Raw genomic sequence first — 13,450 nt, forward strand, 5'->3', positions numbered from 1 at the left:
TCACAAAATGGAACCCAGTAATGATGTGACATAATATCTTACTGAATTCTTCAATGCTGTGGACAAGTTACAAGCAATAGATGTCAACACAAATGCTGACCTGTTGTCAGTCTTGCAGATAGCCACAACAATTTTAGAGCTGCTATTCAGCCCTGTGACAAATACAGTATGTCAAGATACTAAAAATAAAAGTCTTGGAAGAACACAATACAAAGATTGAGAAAGACAGTAGAAGCACAAATACCACAGTGTTTGTTAAACTGGGTAAATGTTTCATGAACAAGCCAAAAAATACTGTGAATTACACTGGAAAATCAGTACAAAAAATAAATAAAAACTAAAAAGCAGTGTAGAAATATGGCTTTCACAATAAGAAAAGATACATGAAGTATGAGTGCTTTTTTGAGAAGAAACTAAGTGGGAAGATGTAAACAATGTCAACAAGCTCATTGTAGTTTTTCTATGAGTGAGCTTGCGCTGAAGCTTTGTGTCTACATTTTGTAGTGCATAGACAGTAGTTACACATCACACATGTGTAATGATCCTAAAGAGTTCATACATGTGACAGAAATACAGGAGACAAAAGCACTACACAACTAACAGATAACAATGACATATTCATCACAACTGTAGCCAATGGCAACACCGTAACACCAGGAAACATTATGTACTTGCCAAAACTCAGAACAAAACTCACTTTGGCAGCAAATGTGGTCAATAACCACACAGTGATATTTGAGAAAACTTGTGCAGTTATATGAGATACTAATGGTAAAGCAAAAATTTATTTTATTTACAAGAAAAAGTTCAAAGTCATTTGTCACTGCTGAGCTAAAAGTTACGAAATGTGATATGCAGATCTGTCATGCTCAGTTAGACCACTTGAACTTGTGAGATATGATCGGAATACTCAAAAATAAGTATGTGACAGGTTCGAAACCTGTTGATCTCGCTCAGTGCTCTGTGTGTATTGAAGGAAAAAGTACATCAACTCCCTTCACTAAATGAGAAGGAAACTCAGTTGAACTTCTGGAGTTAATCCACTCTGTCATCTGTGGACTAATGAGAGAAGCATCTTGAGGTAATTTTAAGATTTTTTGTGGGCTTCATATACCACCATAACAGATTGTGTCAAGCCCATTTTCTTTGACGTAAAGGAGAAGTTATCAATGAATTTGTTGCATTCAAAAACCTAGTTTAAAATCTGACTGGTAATAAAATTAAATCCTTTTGGATAGTGATCTGACAATGGTAAAAAGTATTGCAATGAAATAATGAACTCCATCCTCAGAATGGCAGGCATACACCAATATCTCTCAGTTCCATACAGACCACAGCAGAATGTTGTTGCCGAATGAAAGCACCTTTAGTTGGCTGAAGTGGCTTGTTGCATGCTGCTTGAGGCTGGACTACCATTACCCTTTTGGACCACAGCCATCAACACACTTATCTTCATCTGAAATTGCTGCTTAACTGAAGAACTTTGTTATGGAACTCCATATGAGAAGTGACTGGAGAAAAAGCCTGACCTACATGTCTTTGTACGTTTTGTCAAAAGATGTCATCCTGAATAAATTGCCAAACAGAAGAAACTTCAATCCTTAAGTTCATGTCCAAAAGAACAGATGCCATTTTGATCCTGCTGCAGTTATGAATCAAGACTAAAAGGAATTAATGACATTTAACAGCTACAGGTCATTTATGTACCTCAGTGAGTTGAATATAATAATAATGGCATGTAACGAGGGCCTCCCGTCGGATAGACTGCTCGCCTGGTGCAAGTATTTTGATTTGACGCCACTTCAGCAACTTGCACGTCGATGGGGATGAAATGATGATCATTAGGACAACACGACACCCAGTCCCTGAGCGGACAAAATCTCCGACCCAGCCGGGAATCGAACCCGGGCCCTTAGGATTGACAGTCTGTCGCACTGATCACGCAGCTACCGGGAGCGGACTGTGAGTTGAAAACAGGATTTGAACCCATGTCTCGTGCTTACTAGGCAGATGCTCTGACTAGCTAGCCATCTGGACACAGTTATCATTGCAACTGTGTTAACTACCCTAGCGTGCCTCCCATCAGACTAAAATTCACAGCTTGTCCACACACTACTGATAGAGTGCCTCTACCTATTATCCTCACTATTTGTGACATTTCCATCAATAATATTAAGAGGAATATTCAGTTCCACAGATGCTGACGGGGGAAGTTCTGATGTTGCTAGGAGATCATACAGGCTACAGTTTCACTTCCTCCAGATCAGCTATCTCATTATGTTCATGCAAGCAGAGTGATGTTGCTCTTCCATCAACTCAAGATGAGTACATGAGCCTCACTGAAGCAGCAAAGGATTCACCTATCAACATTCATGAAGGAGCTGCATTTAGGAAACTGTCATTCAATAACAATCAGTCAGCTGGTAAGTTAGGACATAGCCCAGTTTTTCACTCAAAGGTGAAGCACATTAATACAAAATATGACTTTATATATCAGGCTCTACAAGAGTATCTGCTGAAACTGGAATATCAGCCAACAGAAGATCCTATGGGGACGTGCCGAGGGTGGCTCCTCCTGCACCAAAGCAGGAGAAATGTGTTTAAGGACTTTGACTTAAATCTTAGAGCTACAAACGGAAGACTTTATTCTCAATTTATAACTGCCTGTAAAAATTGTGGGGACATGTTGTGATTCAAATTTTACCACCAAGTAATATTTTTTGTGTCTATACATGTTGATACATGAAAATTGTCAAGTCAATTGTTCATAGATATGTGTGATTCTCCATGCAGCGAGTCTGAATAAAGTTGTTTGGTACTTACAAGTTGTGCCTGGACTGTCAAACCACATACCAACAATTACAATATTGTCTACCAGGCCATTTCAACATAAGCAAGGGTGCAAATATACTTCTCTGTGGAATGCATGAAGCTACTTCTACATTTGTTGGTGACTCTCCATTCCGGATATGAGATTCCATCCCCCATATTAAGTCCCCAATCTAGCTGTAAATTATGTTCAATAATCCACGATTGTACTTTTCCTAATGGATTTCAGTACATCACATAAAATAGCACCGAGTGGTGTTTCATACTGCCAATGTTTCCAGAATCCATATAGGTTGGTATGGACCAGGGGGAAGAGGGTGGGGGGAGGGCGGGGGGTGTTGTCCTTCTGTTTGGAATACCTCATTATGCAGTTATAGATTATTGCTGCAGTATTTTAAGTCTTAAGAGTACTTGCTGAAGATTACGTAGGAATTCATAGACATGTTTCTAGTATAGAAATTGTTGTTGTAGTCCAATCAAAATTTCAACACACGTGAACAGGGAACTGAGCCATGCTGCGGCTCACATTGGTGCTATTTGTTGGAGGCCAGACGGTATTGTTTAGTTGGCATGGTTGCAGTTGTTTGTCTTCTTCTCGTGTTGACTGGTGCCACTTGGTTTCGCAAGTGTTGCCTGTCCGCTAGTGGCAGCAGCGGCAGTTATCGATATGTAGTAACTGTTGCCCTATCTTTGGGGTGACATTGTGATTTTTACAGGTCGTGTGAGTGGGCCAGTTCAGTTGGGGACTCAGGAGGAGCTAGGTCCGTGCAGTGCCAGAACACACCCACTGGCAGAAAGCATGGCCTGCTGGATGGTAAGGCTGTGGTCACAAGGATGTATGACATCATAAAACAGATATAGCGAGCTTTAAGATGAAAGCATTTCAATCCAAGAAGAGAAACCTCCACCATTGTGATATCTCACAATTCTCCAGTGACTGGTTCGTGTTGCTGCTCAGGTGAAGAGCAGCAAGCAAAGTGCTTGGGGAAGGCAGATCTGATTAGCTTTCCTCGACTTCTTATTACTATTTACTGCATTCAACTTTTTACAATTTAAGTTCAACCAGTGGTAATTTTTCTTGCCACTAACACCCCAGTTACCTGCCTTAAGGTTAGTGTATGTAACGGCAGTGTACGTTTCCTCACCTTGCCACTGCTGTCTGGTGAGGCAAGTAGTTTTGACATCTTTCTTGGTTGAAGGCCGGTTCGTGATTCTTCTACTCTGGTGGTAGTGATTCCTTTCTCGTTCTGGGCACTCTAAACACAGTGTTCTGGGGAAGTAGTGCAGACCGCTGGTTCTGGCTCTGGCGTATTGTTCCATTGTTGCATTTGCTTTATTGGATGTCAGGTAGCTTCAGCAAGATTATCGTTAGTCATTTGTTAGACTGCCACTAGTCTGAGTTACCATCTTTTGAAGTGACTGCAACTCTTGGCTACCTATCTCATCGCTCGCGAAAGTGTTTGTTGGCAGACCTTCTCAGAGGTTGATCCTTGGAGCACTGTCTGTGGCCCCTTGGTTCTTGTAAGACATGTGTGTTCTAAAAGGTGGTCTGATGGCCAGTAGTTCAGTGTAATTCTCCTTCAACCCTTCTGCAGGTATAATCTGTCTCAGTACCCTTTAAGCACCTTATGTACTTGCCATTGTGTTTTATTATTGTATTATTTATTATTTTATTATTTATTACAAAACCTTGTAATGCCTACATTAAAGGTTATATATATCTAGTTAATAGTTCTGGTCACCTTCTGGAATAAATCTAGCAGTGTAGTGTTTATTAGTGGATGTTAAGGGTTGTGTTACAAAGCTTACCACCATCTTATCTCACCTGTTTGGTGATCAGTTGCTTGTTTTTTAATTAATCTTTGCTATTGTACTTGCTGTTTTACAGCAGGTTTCTAACTTTTTATATTATTGCCATTCCTGGTGTGTAAGGCCTTCAGATCACAGTGGCTTTTTTTTTTTTTTTTTTTTTTTTTTTTTAACATTATCTGCTGTATCTGTATTTAATGGTGATTTGCTAAATTGTAACTCACTGAAAACACTATTATTTACTCAGTTGTTTATTCCTTTATTAATAACATGTGGTATTTTATTTATTATTGAGTCTGGAATTACTGGTTTAAATTAATTTTGTGCAAATGTAAAAGGCAACCAATAGTAACTGATTACAGCCCCATCCACAATCTTAACCAATTCCTGTCTTTCCTTGACAGCAGGTTTCAGGAACTTTAATAGAAACTGCTGCATGAAAGAGTATTTTGGAAAACTGTTTGGTAAATCAACATAATTTGTATTCAAGTTAGACTGTGCAAGAAGTCTTACATAGGTATCTTGAAAGTAACAAAGAAAGATATGATACCTGACAACTCTCTTAAAACTGAATAAGTTGCATTTATGGCATTAACAGACTTGCCAAAACTATCTTACTCTGGATAATTCAATGACCAATGAGAATTTTAAGAAATCATTTCATTGTGAAAATTATTTTTATAAATCTGATTTATTGTTCTTTTATCTTTTTTTGCTGTGAAATAAAAAAATTATTATTATTATTATTCTTTCTTTCTTTTCTCAGATGTTATGTCTGGTCAAAAATGGAAAGTGACGCGGACCTTGATCAAGCGTGACTGCCTTTTAACTGTATGGTATATGTTATATTGCATTTAGGAACTTTCGGGTAATTGAACATGTATCAATAATTACAGATTTCTGTAGTTGTATATAGAAGTTTGGATGTAGCTGTATTGCATTGATGAACTGGTGGATATTGTATGATATGACTCCTGTAGTTGATAGTATAATTGGTATAATGTCAACATTATTGTGATGCCACATGTCCTTGACTTCCTTCATGTTTCTAGAAATAATGGTCTGTGATGTATTTTTCAATTTTTTCTCCTGTTTTCTTTTGTATATTTGTTGTATTGGGCATGGATATTTCGATTAGTTGTGTTAATTTCTTCTTTTTATTGGTGAGTATGATGTCAGGTTTGTTATGTGGTGTTGTTTTATCTGTTATAATGGTTTGTTTCCAGTATAATTTGTATTCATCATTCTCCAGTATGTTTTGTGGTGCATACTTGTATGTGGGAACGTGTTGTTTTATAAGTTTATGTTGTAAGGCAAGCTGTTGATGTATTATTTTTGCTACATTGTCATGTCTTCTAGGGTATTCTGTATTTGCTAGTATTGTACACCCGCTTGTGATGTGATCTACTGTTTCTATTTGTTGTTTGCAAAGTCTGCATTTATCTGTTGTGGTATTGGGATCTTTAATAATATGCTTGCTGTAATATCTGGTGTTTATTGTTTGATCCTGTATTGCAATCATGAATCCTTCCGTCTCACTGTATATATTGCCTTTTCTTAGCCATGCGTTGGATGCGTCTTGATCAATGTGTGGCTGTGTTAGATGATACTGGTGCTTGCCATGTAGTGTTTTCTTTTTCCAATTTACTTTCTTCATATCTGTTGATGTTATGTGATCTAAAGGGTTGTAGAAGTGGTTATGAAATTGCAGTGGTGTAGCCGATGTATTTATATGAGTGATTGCTTTGTGTATTTTGCTAATTTCTGCTCGTTCTAGAAAGAATTTTCTTAAATTGTCTACCTGTCCATTATGTAGGTTTTTTATGTCGATAAATCCCCTTCCTCCTTCCTTTCTGCTTAATGTGAATCTTTCTGTTGCTGAATGTATGTGATGTATTCTATATTTGTGGCATTGTGATCATGTAAGTGTATTGAGTACTTCTAGGTCTGTGTTACTCCATTTCACTACTCCAAATGAGTAGGTCAATATTGGTATAGCATAAGTATTTATAGCTTTTGTCTTGTTTCTTGCTGTCAATTCTGTTTTCAGTATTTTTGTTAGTCTTTGTCTATATTTTTCTTTTAGTTCTTCTTTAATTGGATGTGATGGTTTTGTGTAATAGCAAGATCTTAACGTAAACTGAAGTAAAGGAAATAGCACTGACTTACATAATTTGTGGACAACAGTTACGAATATGAGTAATGTACTGGTATCAGCACAAAAAGTTATTAAATATTTGCCTTTGTAACAAGCAGAGTTGTGAGATACATCTAAATTAATCTTCATGAATGGATCTTCAATTGATATTTAGGTACAGATGAAAAAGTCTTAAAAGTAACTCTTAAAAATGGCATTCCCATAATGAAGTTAGTCACATAATTATCAATTTTACTAGGTAAGCACTAGTTTATAACTGGATGATTGCATACTTAACAGTAGGAATCTATACTGGCAACTTCTGCCTGTTAATGTATAACTTGACTGATTCCACATCCTTTAAGACACTCTTTCACAGTGTGCTTTACGAAATGATATACGAATGAATGAACAAGAAAAATCACTGTTTAATATAAATTTCATTAAGTTACAGCCTCCCAAAAAATAGCAGTGATTTTGAAACACATAATACCTTCTAAAAATTTATCCAAGCTGTCTGTCCAGTGTTGGAAATTAACTTTCTGAGTACCTTTGTACCAAATTAATGTACTCTCCACATTTTCTTCTGGTGGCATAGGGCGGAATCCAAGACCTATAACAACATTAAAATAGATTAGTATGAAATTAAACATAGTGACAACTTGCAGAAAATGAGTTATGTTGCAAGATATAATTGTATCACTTCATAGTTTTGACTTAAGTAATATTTTGTTTGTGTCTCAAACAAGACAGCAAAAACTGTGCACCTCTCCAACTTTCATTGTAGACTGGCAGTTTCAAATGGTAATTAAGTGTGTAGGTAAAAGTATTTGAGGTTAACTGACCTTATACTATGACATACTTCAGAGCAAATGCAGCCACACACCAAGAAGCAGAACTGTTAAGTTAGCTTTTGGAATAATCCTTATTTGAGTTACAGTACACACACGGGGGAGGAGCAGTGAGGTAAGAGGGGTCACTTGGTCCCTGCTGGAGTCTGTACCCAGACTTTTAATGCATTACTGAATTCACATGTTTCTAGAAATAATGGTCTGTGATGGGAAGTACAGTGTCTTTAGCAATAATTACATAACTTAGGACTGCTTGTATTTCGTGCACTATACAGGAGAAACTGTGGTTTTTTGTGGTGACAGTTCTCACATAATTGGACACAAACAGCCATCATACTCTTCTCTGTCACTTCCTTGGACAGTCTCTATTAAGTTGCTGGAAAGGACAGACCTAATATACTGGTGTGCAGGGATCATCACAAATTGTCAGGACAATGCTATCCTCCATCACCAGTACAATGTGAACTAGACTGTAATCTATCTATCTATCTATCTATCTATCTATCTATCTATCTATCTATCTATCTATCTATCTATATATATATATATCTAAACATATCAGTCCCTAGTTTGCACAAGGACACTCACATCTCTACATACCATAACTTAATCGGAACAATAATTAACCTCTCTCTGTGCACAAGCAATACCTATTCTGGCTTAGTGGTACATTCAGTTATGAAGTGAGTTATTTAGACCCCAAAGAACAACCTTATTTTGTACAGTGGATGCACTCATCTGTGCTTCATGTGTGGAGATCAGAAAGAGAGAGAGCCATTTTCTCCACTTAAAAAAAAAAAGACAAGTGTGAAATTTTAAGGTTGAAAAACAAGTCCTCTCCAGGAATAGGCATTTTGTTGAGTTCTGTGGAGTCCAATACATCAAACATGCACTTGTACTGTTATGAATACTGCAACCTATCTCGCATGGCTACACAATAATATGACCAATCAGGGAGACAAGAATCTTTTTCATTCAGTCTTTGACTTAAGTTGATCTATTGGCCAATTTGACATTCACTTTGGGTGGCTTCTTCTCTATTTGTTACAATTCATGCAAACAACCCAAAGATGAGCTTTGGCATAGTTGTTTTACAGCATCAAAGTTGTACGAGTAATTTTTGAAGTTTATGTCTTGTTTCTACATTCTGAAAAGTATTAATTAGTGGCATTTTAGCTCATTTTGTCACCTTTCAGTCATTGTGATTCAGTTTCTCAAAAAATTTAGTCGGTGAATAACTGTGACTCCTTTACTTCTTGTTGAATTAGTTCCTGCCACATAGCTCACCTTTAAATTAAACAAATCAGTTATGGCATATAAAAAAAATGGCAGTTTTAGACTGTTGGCCACAACTTGGATAAATTTCTGCAGATAAGCATTTCTGACATTATGGATCAGAATGATTTCCCAATCATCTGTTGGCTGTTCAAGTCCGTGTCATGATTGGTTGCTGCTGTCAGCAGGACAGAAGAGCTACAAGCTGTTATGTGTGTACTATTCAACTGCTCATGAGTTTGTTACATAATTCACATATTTTGTAATAAAATTAACAACTCTTATTTTCTTATATCTACAAAAAAAAATGGCTAAAGTTAGATTTTATATCTAAGTACCTGTACTTTTGAGATTTACCTGGTGATGTTCCAATCAGAGAACTTGATTGGGTCCATCTCGGTATTCTAGGATCCAATGTCTGATAAAATACCCACAGGCAGATGGCAAAGAGGGCAGCAAGGCACGTGTAGAATATGAAGTAGAAGAGCCCAATTTTAGCTGAAAATTAAATGAATTGAAACTAGAAGATTGGTAAGACCAAAATCTAACCTAAACTAACATTATATCAACATTACTGAGAAAATAAATTTGAAACAAATACTGGAGCTTTAGCTAAAGCAAGGCAAGCAGTTCATTTTGGGAGCTTTACTCCTAAGATATATTTTCATTACTGTGTTTCTATTAGTTATATTTTAGCCTAGCTCTTCTGTAGCATGAGGAAGAGAATTTATTGCTTCAGTCAAATGGAACACGCAATGATTTATTACAGTGCTTAGCTTTTACTTTGTGTCAGTATCCAAGTTATACATACAGACCAATACTGAAACAGGAAAACAGCTGACACATTTACGAGACTGCTTCAAGTTGGACACAAAACCTTGCTGATTTAAATCATTGAGATACCCCACAAGAATTCTAACTAAATATTGGACCAGTTTCTGTTCTAGAAACTACTCTTAATGTAAACCAGACATCTATGCAAAAAACATTTAGCTGGAGAACGAAGAAATCAGCATCTGTCAGAACTGTATACTTCATTGCAAAACGGTCTATGAAGAACAAAAAACACCATTATGCTGAAGCTACAAAACCATAACACAGCTGTGCAACAACAAGTTATTTCATTATGCATAAAGTAACAGTAGCACTCTAATTTCTAATACACGGAGATGGGTCAGATTCGAGACTGAATCCATGCACTGATTTAATAGCTAAAGGTACAATATGCACACTGGAACATGTGTGATTTTTTTTTCCAGTGTTTCTACATGCATCTAGCTAATTGTGAAGCTGTTTTCCTGTCACCACCTTGCAGTATTTTTTTAACAGAACATTCCTTCTAGCCAATAGCTAATGAGTTATACAGAAGAGACATCCATAAGAAGAATCCACAACAACAATTTTAACAGAAACTGTTTTATTATGGCATGCCCTGATTCTTATTACATATGTTATAGATTTACACCAATGACTACTCAACCATCAACGGTTCCTTCCATTGCCAGCTACCTGTTTCTGGATACCTTGTCTGCTGCCACAATACTCTGTCCCTTTTTATGGTGACCCCCACTCCATGGACCTCTTACCTCACCTGTTCTTTCTAGGAATTCCCAGTTTTATCTTTTATCTACCAATATAATTGTAAGATCCTTAAATAGCCTATTGCCCCATCCTAGATCTAATTTATAACTCTTTTTTTATTTTATGGTACTGCATTCCATATGCACAATTTCATAAATCTTGTCCACAGTACTGTTCAGTATTTAATACAAGCAGAGTTTTCTGTCGGAACAATGATTGCTTACTATCTTCACATAATGCTTCTGTTTTGACTATCTCATAATCTTGCATCCTGTGTAGTAGATTCGTAACATTTCTATTTTCATTTTCTGTTTCTGATGATGAGAGTCATTTTCCTTTCTATTCTTCACTACTTTCACTTCTTTGTTACCATTGCACTGTTATCTAAATATAAAAACTTGTGCATAAATGGTGATCACATAGGAAGTGTGTATCATATTTGACAGTAGACATGTTCCATGTCTAGTGAGTTATGAACATAATTACAGAAACTTTAAAATACATACTGGTAAGTAACCAACAATATGAAATTTTGTGACAGTATTATGTCACCTTAATATCACTCAATTTGAACTAAGTTCCCATTTGATATTCTGCTAACTTCATTTTTGTCTGTTTTCATTATAGGGTCTAGTACTTTGGCGTTTGACATTCAATTTGTTATCTGATATTTGCTTGCAACATTTTACAAAAACTCATATGGCATGTTTTTGAAGGTTGAAGGAAAGGACGAAAAACATTAGAATTTAATGTTACTAGTTCATGAAAACCACTTCAGCAGAATTACTACACATTTATTGTGCTACAACTGGTTTCGTTCATAGAATATCTTTAGGTTGCAATCTGAAGATGTTCTACAAGTGAAATTAGTTGTAACACCATAAATGGTTAATAACACAGCTGAGGTGGCTTTCATTAACCATTAATGGTATTGTCAGCCATTGTGCTCAACATGATCAAGATTAGAATTTAACATGCCACCTGGACGTGTGGCCTTGAGAGCCACAGCACAAGCTCTATTTGGGGAAGGATATTGCCCACGTAATTTCAATGGAATATCTCTCACATTTGCCTGATGCAATTTTGGGAAAATAGGAAAACACAGTTTGCGTGAGAAGGGGATCTGTACTACTACTGTACTGAAGTAAGTTCTCATGTTCTGTGTTTAAAAGATCTGGTACAGTAGGTTTAGGATAGCCAACAATTTCTTTTCCTTCTGAAGCTCTTCACTTTGTGTTCTTCAGTATCAACTAGCCACGTAAAGATGTTTGTAGACTGTAGTTGCATATTTGGGACTGCTAAAAAGAATCTAATAGTCCAAAGTTAACTGTTTGCAGTGTTTTCTTTCAGAGTTCACGTGAATGCCCAGGCTGTGGATGGGTAGAGAGATGAGGTATTTTACATTCATACAAACTTTTTCTGCAGCTGTAAGCTGCTGACAGACAGTGAGTCACCTAGCAACATAGGCAGTCTTCTAAGTTAAATATGCTGCCATGGCCAAAATCAATGTGAATAACATCCTTTTGGGTATCAGGCAGTGTCACTTATTTAAACGCTAAAGACACAGTGCCCAAAACGAATTTATATAAACTGACCATCTTTGTTCCACTTTCCAACCTTCAGATCACATACCACACCATTTCAGCATAGTACATGGTACTGACTTCACGATCTTTCACTCACCAAGCACTAAAGCAGAACTTAAGTTTAAAACCTGTAGCTACATCAAGGCTAATTTAAGTTTATGAAAGCTTTAGAGTATTCACAGAATAAATCACTGTGTTGACTACCATTTTCTTGTCCCTGCGAAACAATATTTACACTGGAGGATGAAACAGAACAAATTAAAAAAGGAGCATTGAAGCATTCGAACATAACAGCTAAGTTTATTTGTAGCTAAAATTATCGGCTAATTGATTTCTTTTGACAAAACGCTAGTTATAGTCGCAATTCAGTCCTCGATATTCAAATGCTATTATTTTGTGTGGTCGGCGATGGTGTTGAAGCAGGAAGCAGCTAGGAAACTAAGAACGTGTGCGCGTTTGAATTTTTACACAAGCATGAAAGTCGCGGTGATGCCGCACTTATCACTGAAATGCAGCTGCAGCATTCTTTAGCCTTGTTTGAAATTATACAAGCTTTGGTCGACTCTTTTTGCTGCCTGTTCACAGCAGCTAAAGGAATACTGCAAAGCAAGACGTTAAGTGCCAACGGCTTTGCTGCAGTAGTAACAGGAGTTTCCATCAGATCACGAAAGTTGAGCGCTGTCGAGCATAGGTCGCACTGGATTGGTGGCCCCCGGATCTGCCAAGCCCTTTTAGGAAACGGGGTACACTCGGCGCTTGGAGGCCAGTTGAGAAGCTACTTGACTGAGAAGTAGCGGCTATTGTCACGAGAACTGACAACGGCCTATAGAGTGATGGGGTGGCTACATGTCCCACCAAATCCGCCTCCAACGAAGCCTATCGGAGAAGGATGACAAGTGGTCGGTCGGTAGCGTTGGGCCCTCCGAGGCCTGTTCGGAGATACGTCATTCTGTACTCTACAAGTCACTGTAAGGTAAGTGGTTGAGGATGTTTCTGATACCACTAACTTTTCTCCTTTCCCTTTTCCATCCGCGAATGGACCGCAGGGAGAATGATTGTCGGTAAACACTCGTCCCATAATTTATCCGATTATCGCTTGGTGTCCATTTTAAGAGCCGTTTTATGTTGCCCGACTCTTGCGGAACATAATCGCTCAATAATTTAACAACAGACTTAGCCGTGATGCACAAGATCTCCCGTCTAGCGTCTGCCAGGGTAGTTTGTTCAGAATCTCCGTGACACTCGCACTTACTAACCGATCCTAAACGAACAAAAAGTCTCTCTCTTCGCTAGATGTTGTCTCTTCTATTAAGGATCCCACACTGATGATCTATATTCAAGAATTGGTTGCACAAGTGTTTCATAAACCATTTATTTCGTAG

General features: G+C 37.4%; 1 protein-coding gene across 2 annotated transcripts in view; it reads right to left on the bottom strand.

Moving 5' to 3' along the window:
• The window catches only part of LOC126162185 (sodium/potassium-transporting ATPase subunit beta-2-like), a 286,361-nt gene that overhangs the window by 34,626 nt on the left and 238,285 nt on the right, over nt 1-13,450 (bottom strand). For both annotated transcript variants that reach the window (XM_049918511.1, XM_049918510.1), the window contains exons 2-3: nt 9,259-9,399; nt 7,269-7,388 (exon numbers count right to left, since the gene is read on the bottom strand). In XM_049918511.1, the coding sequence (XP_049774468.1) occupies nt 7,269-7,388; nt 9,259-9,399 (261 nt within the window). The remainder of the gene's footprint in view (nt 1-7,268; nt 7,389-9,258; nt 9,400-13,450) is intronic.

Source organism: Schistocerca cancellata, chromosome 2 (genome assembly GCF_023864275.1).
Source record: "Schistocerca cancellata isolate TAMUIC-IGC-003103 chromosome 2, iqSchCanc2.1, whole genome shotgun sequence".
Taxonomy (NCBI): Eukaryota; Metazoa; Arthropoda; class Insecta; order Orthoptera; family Acrididae; genus Schistocerca; species Schistocerca cancellata.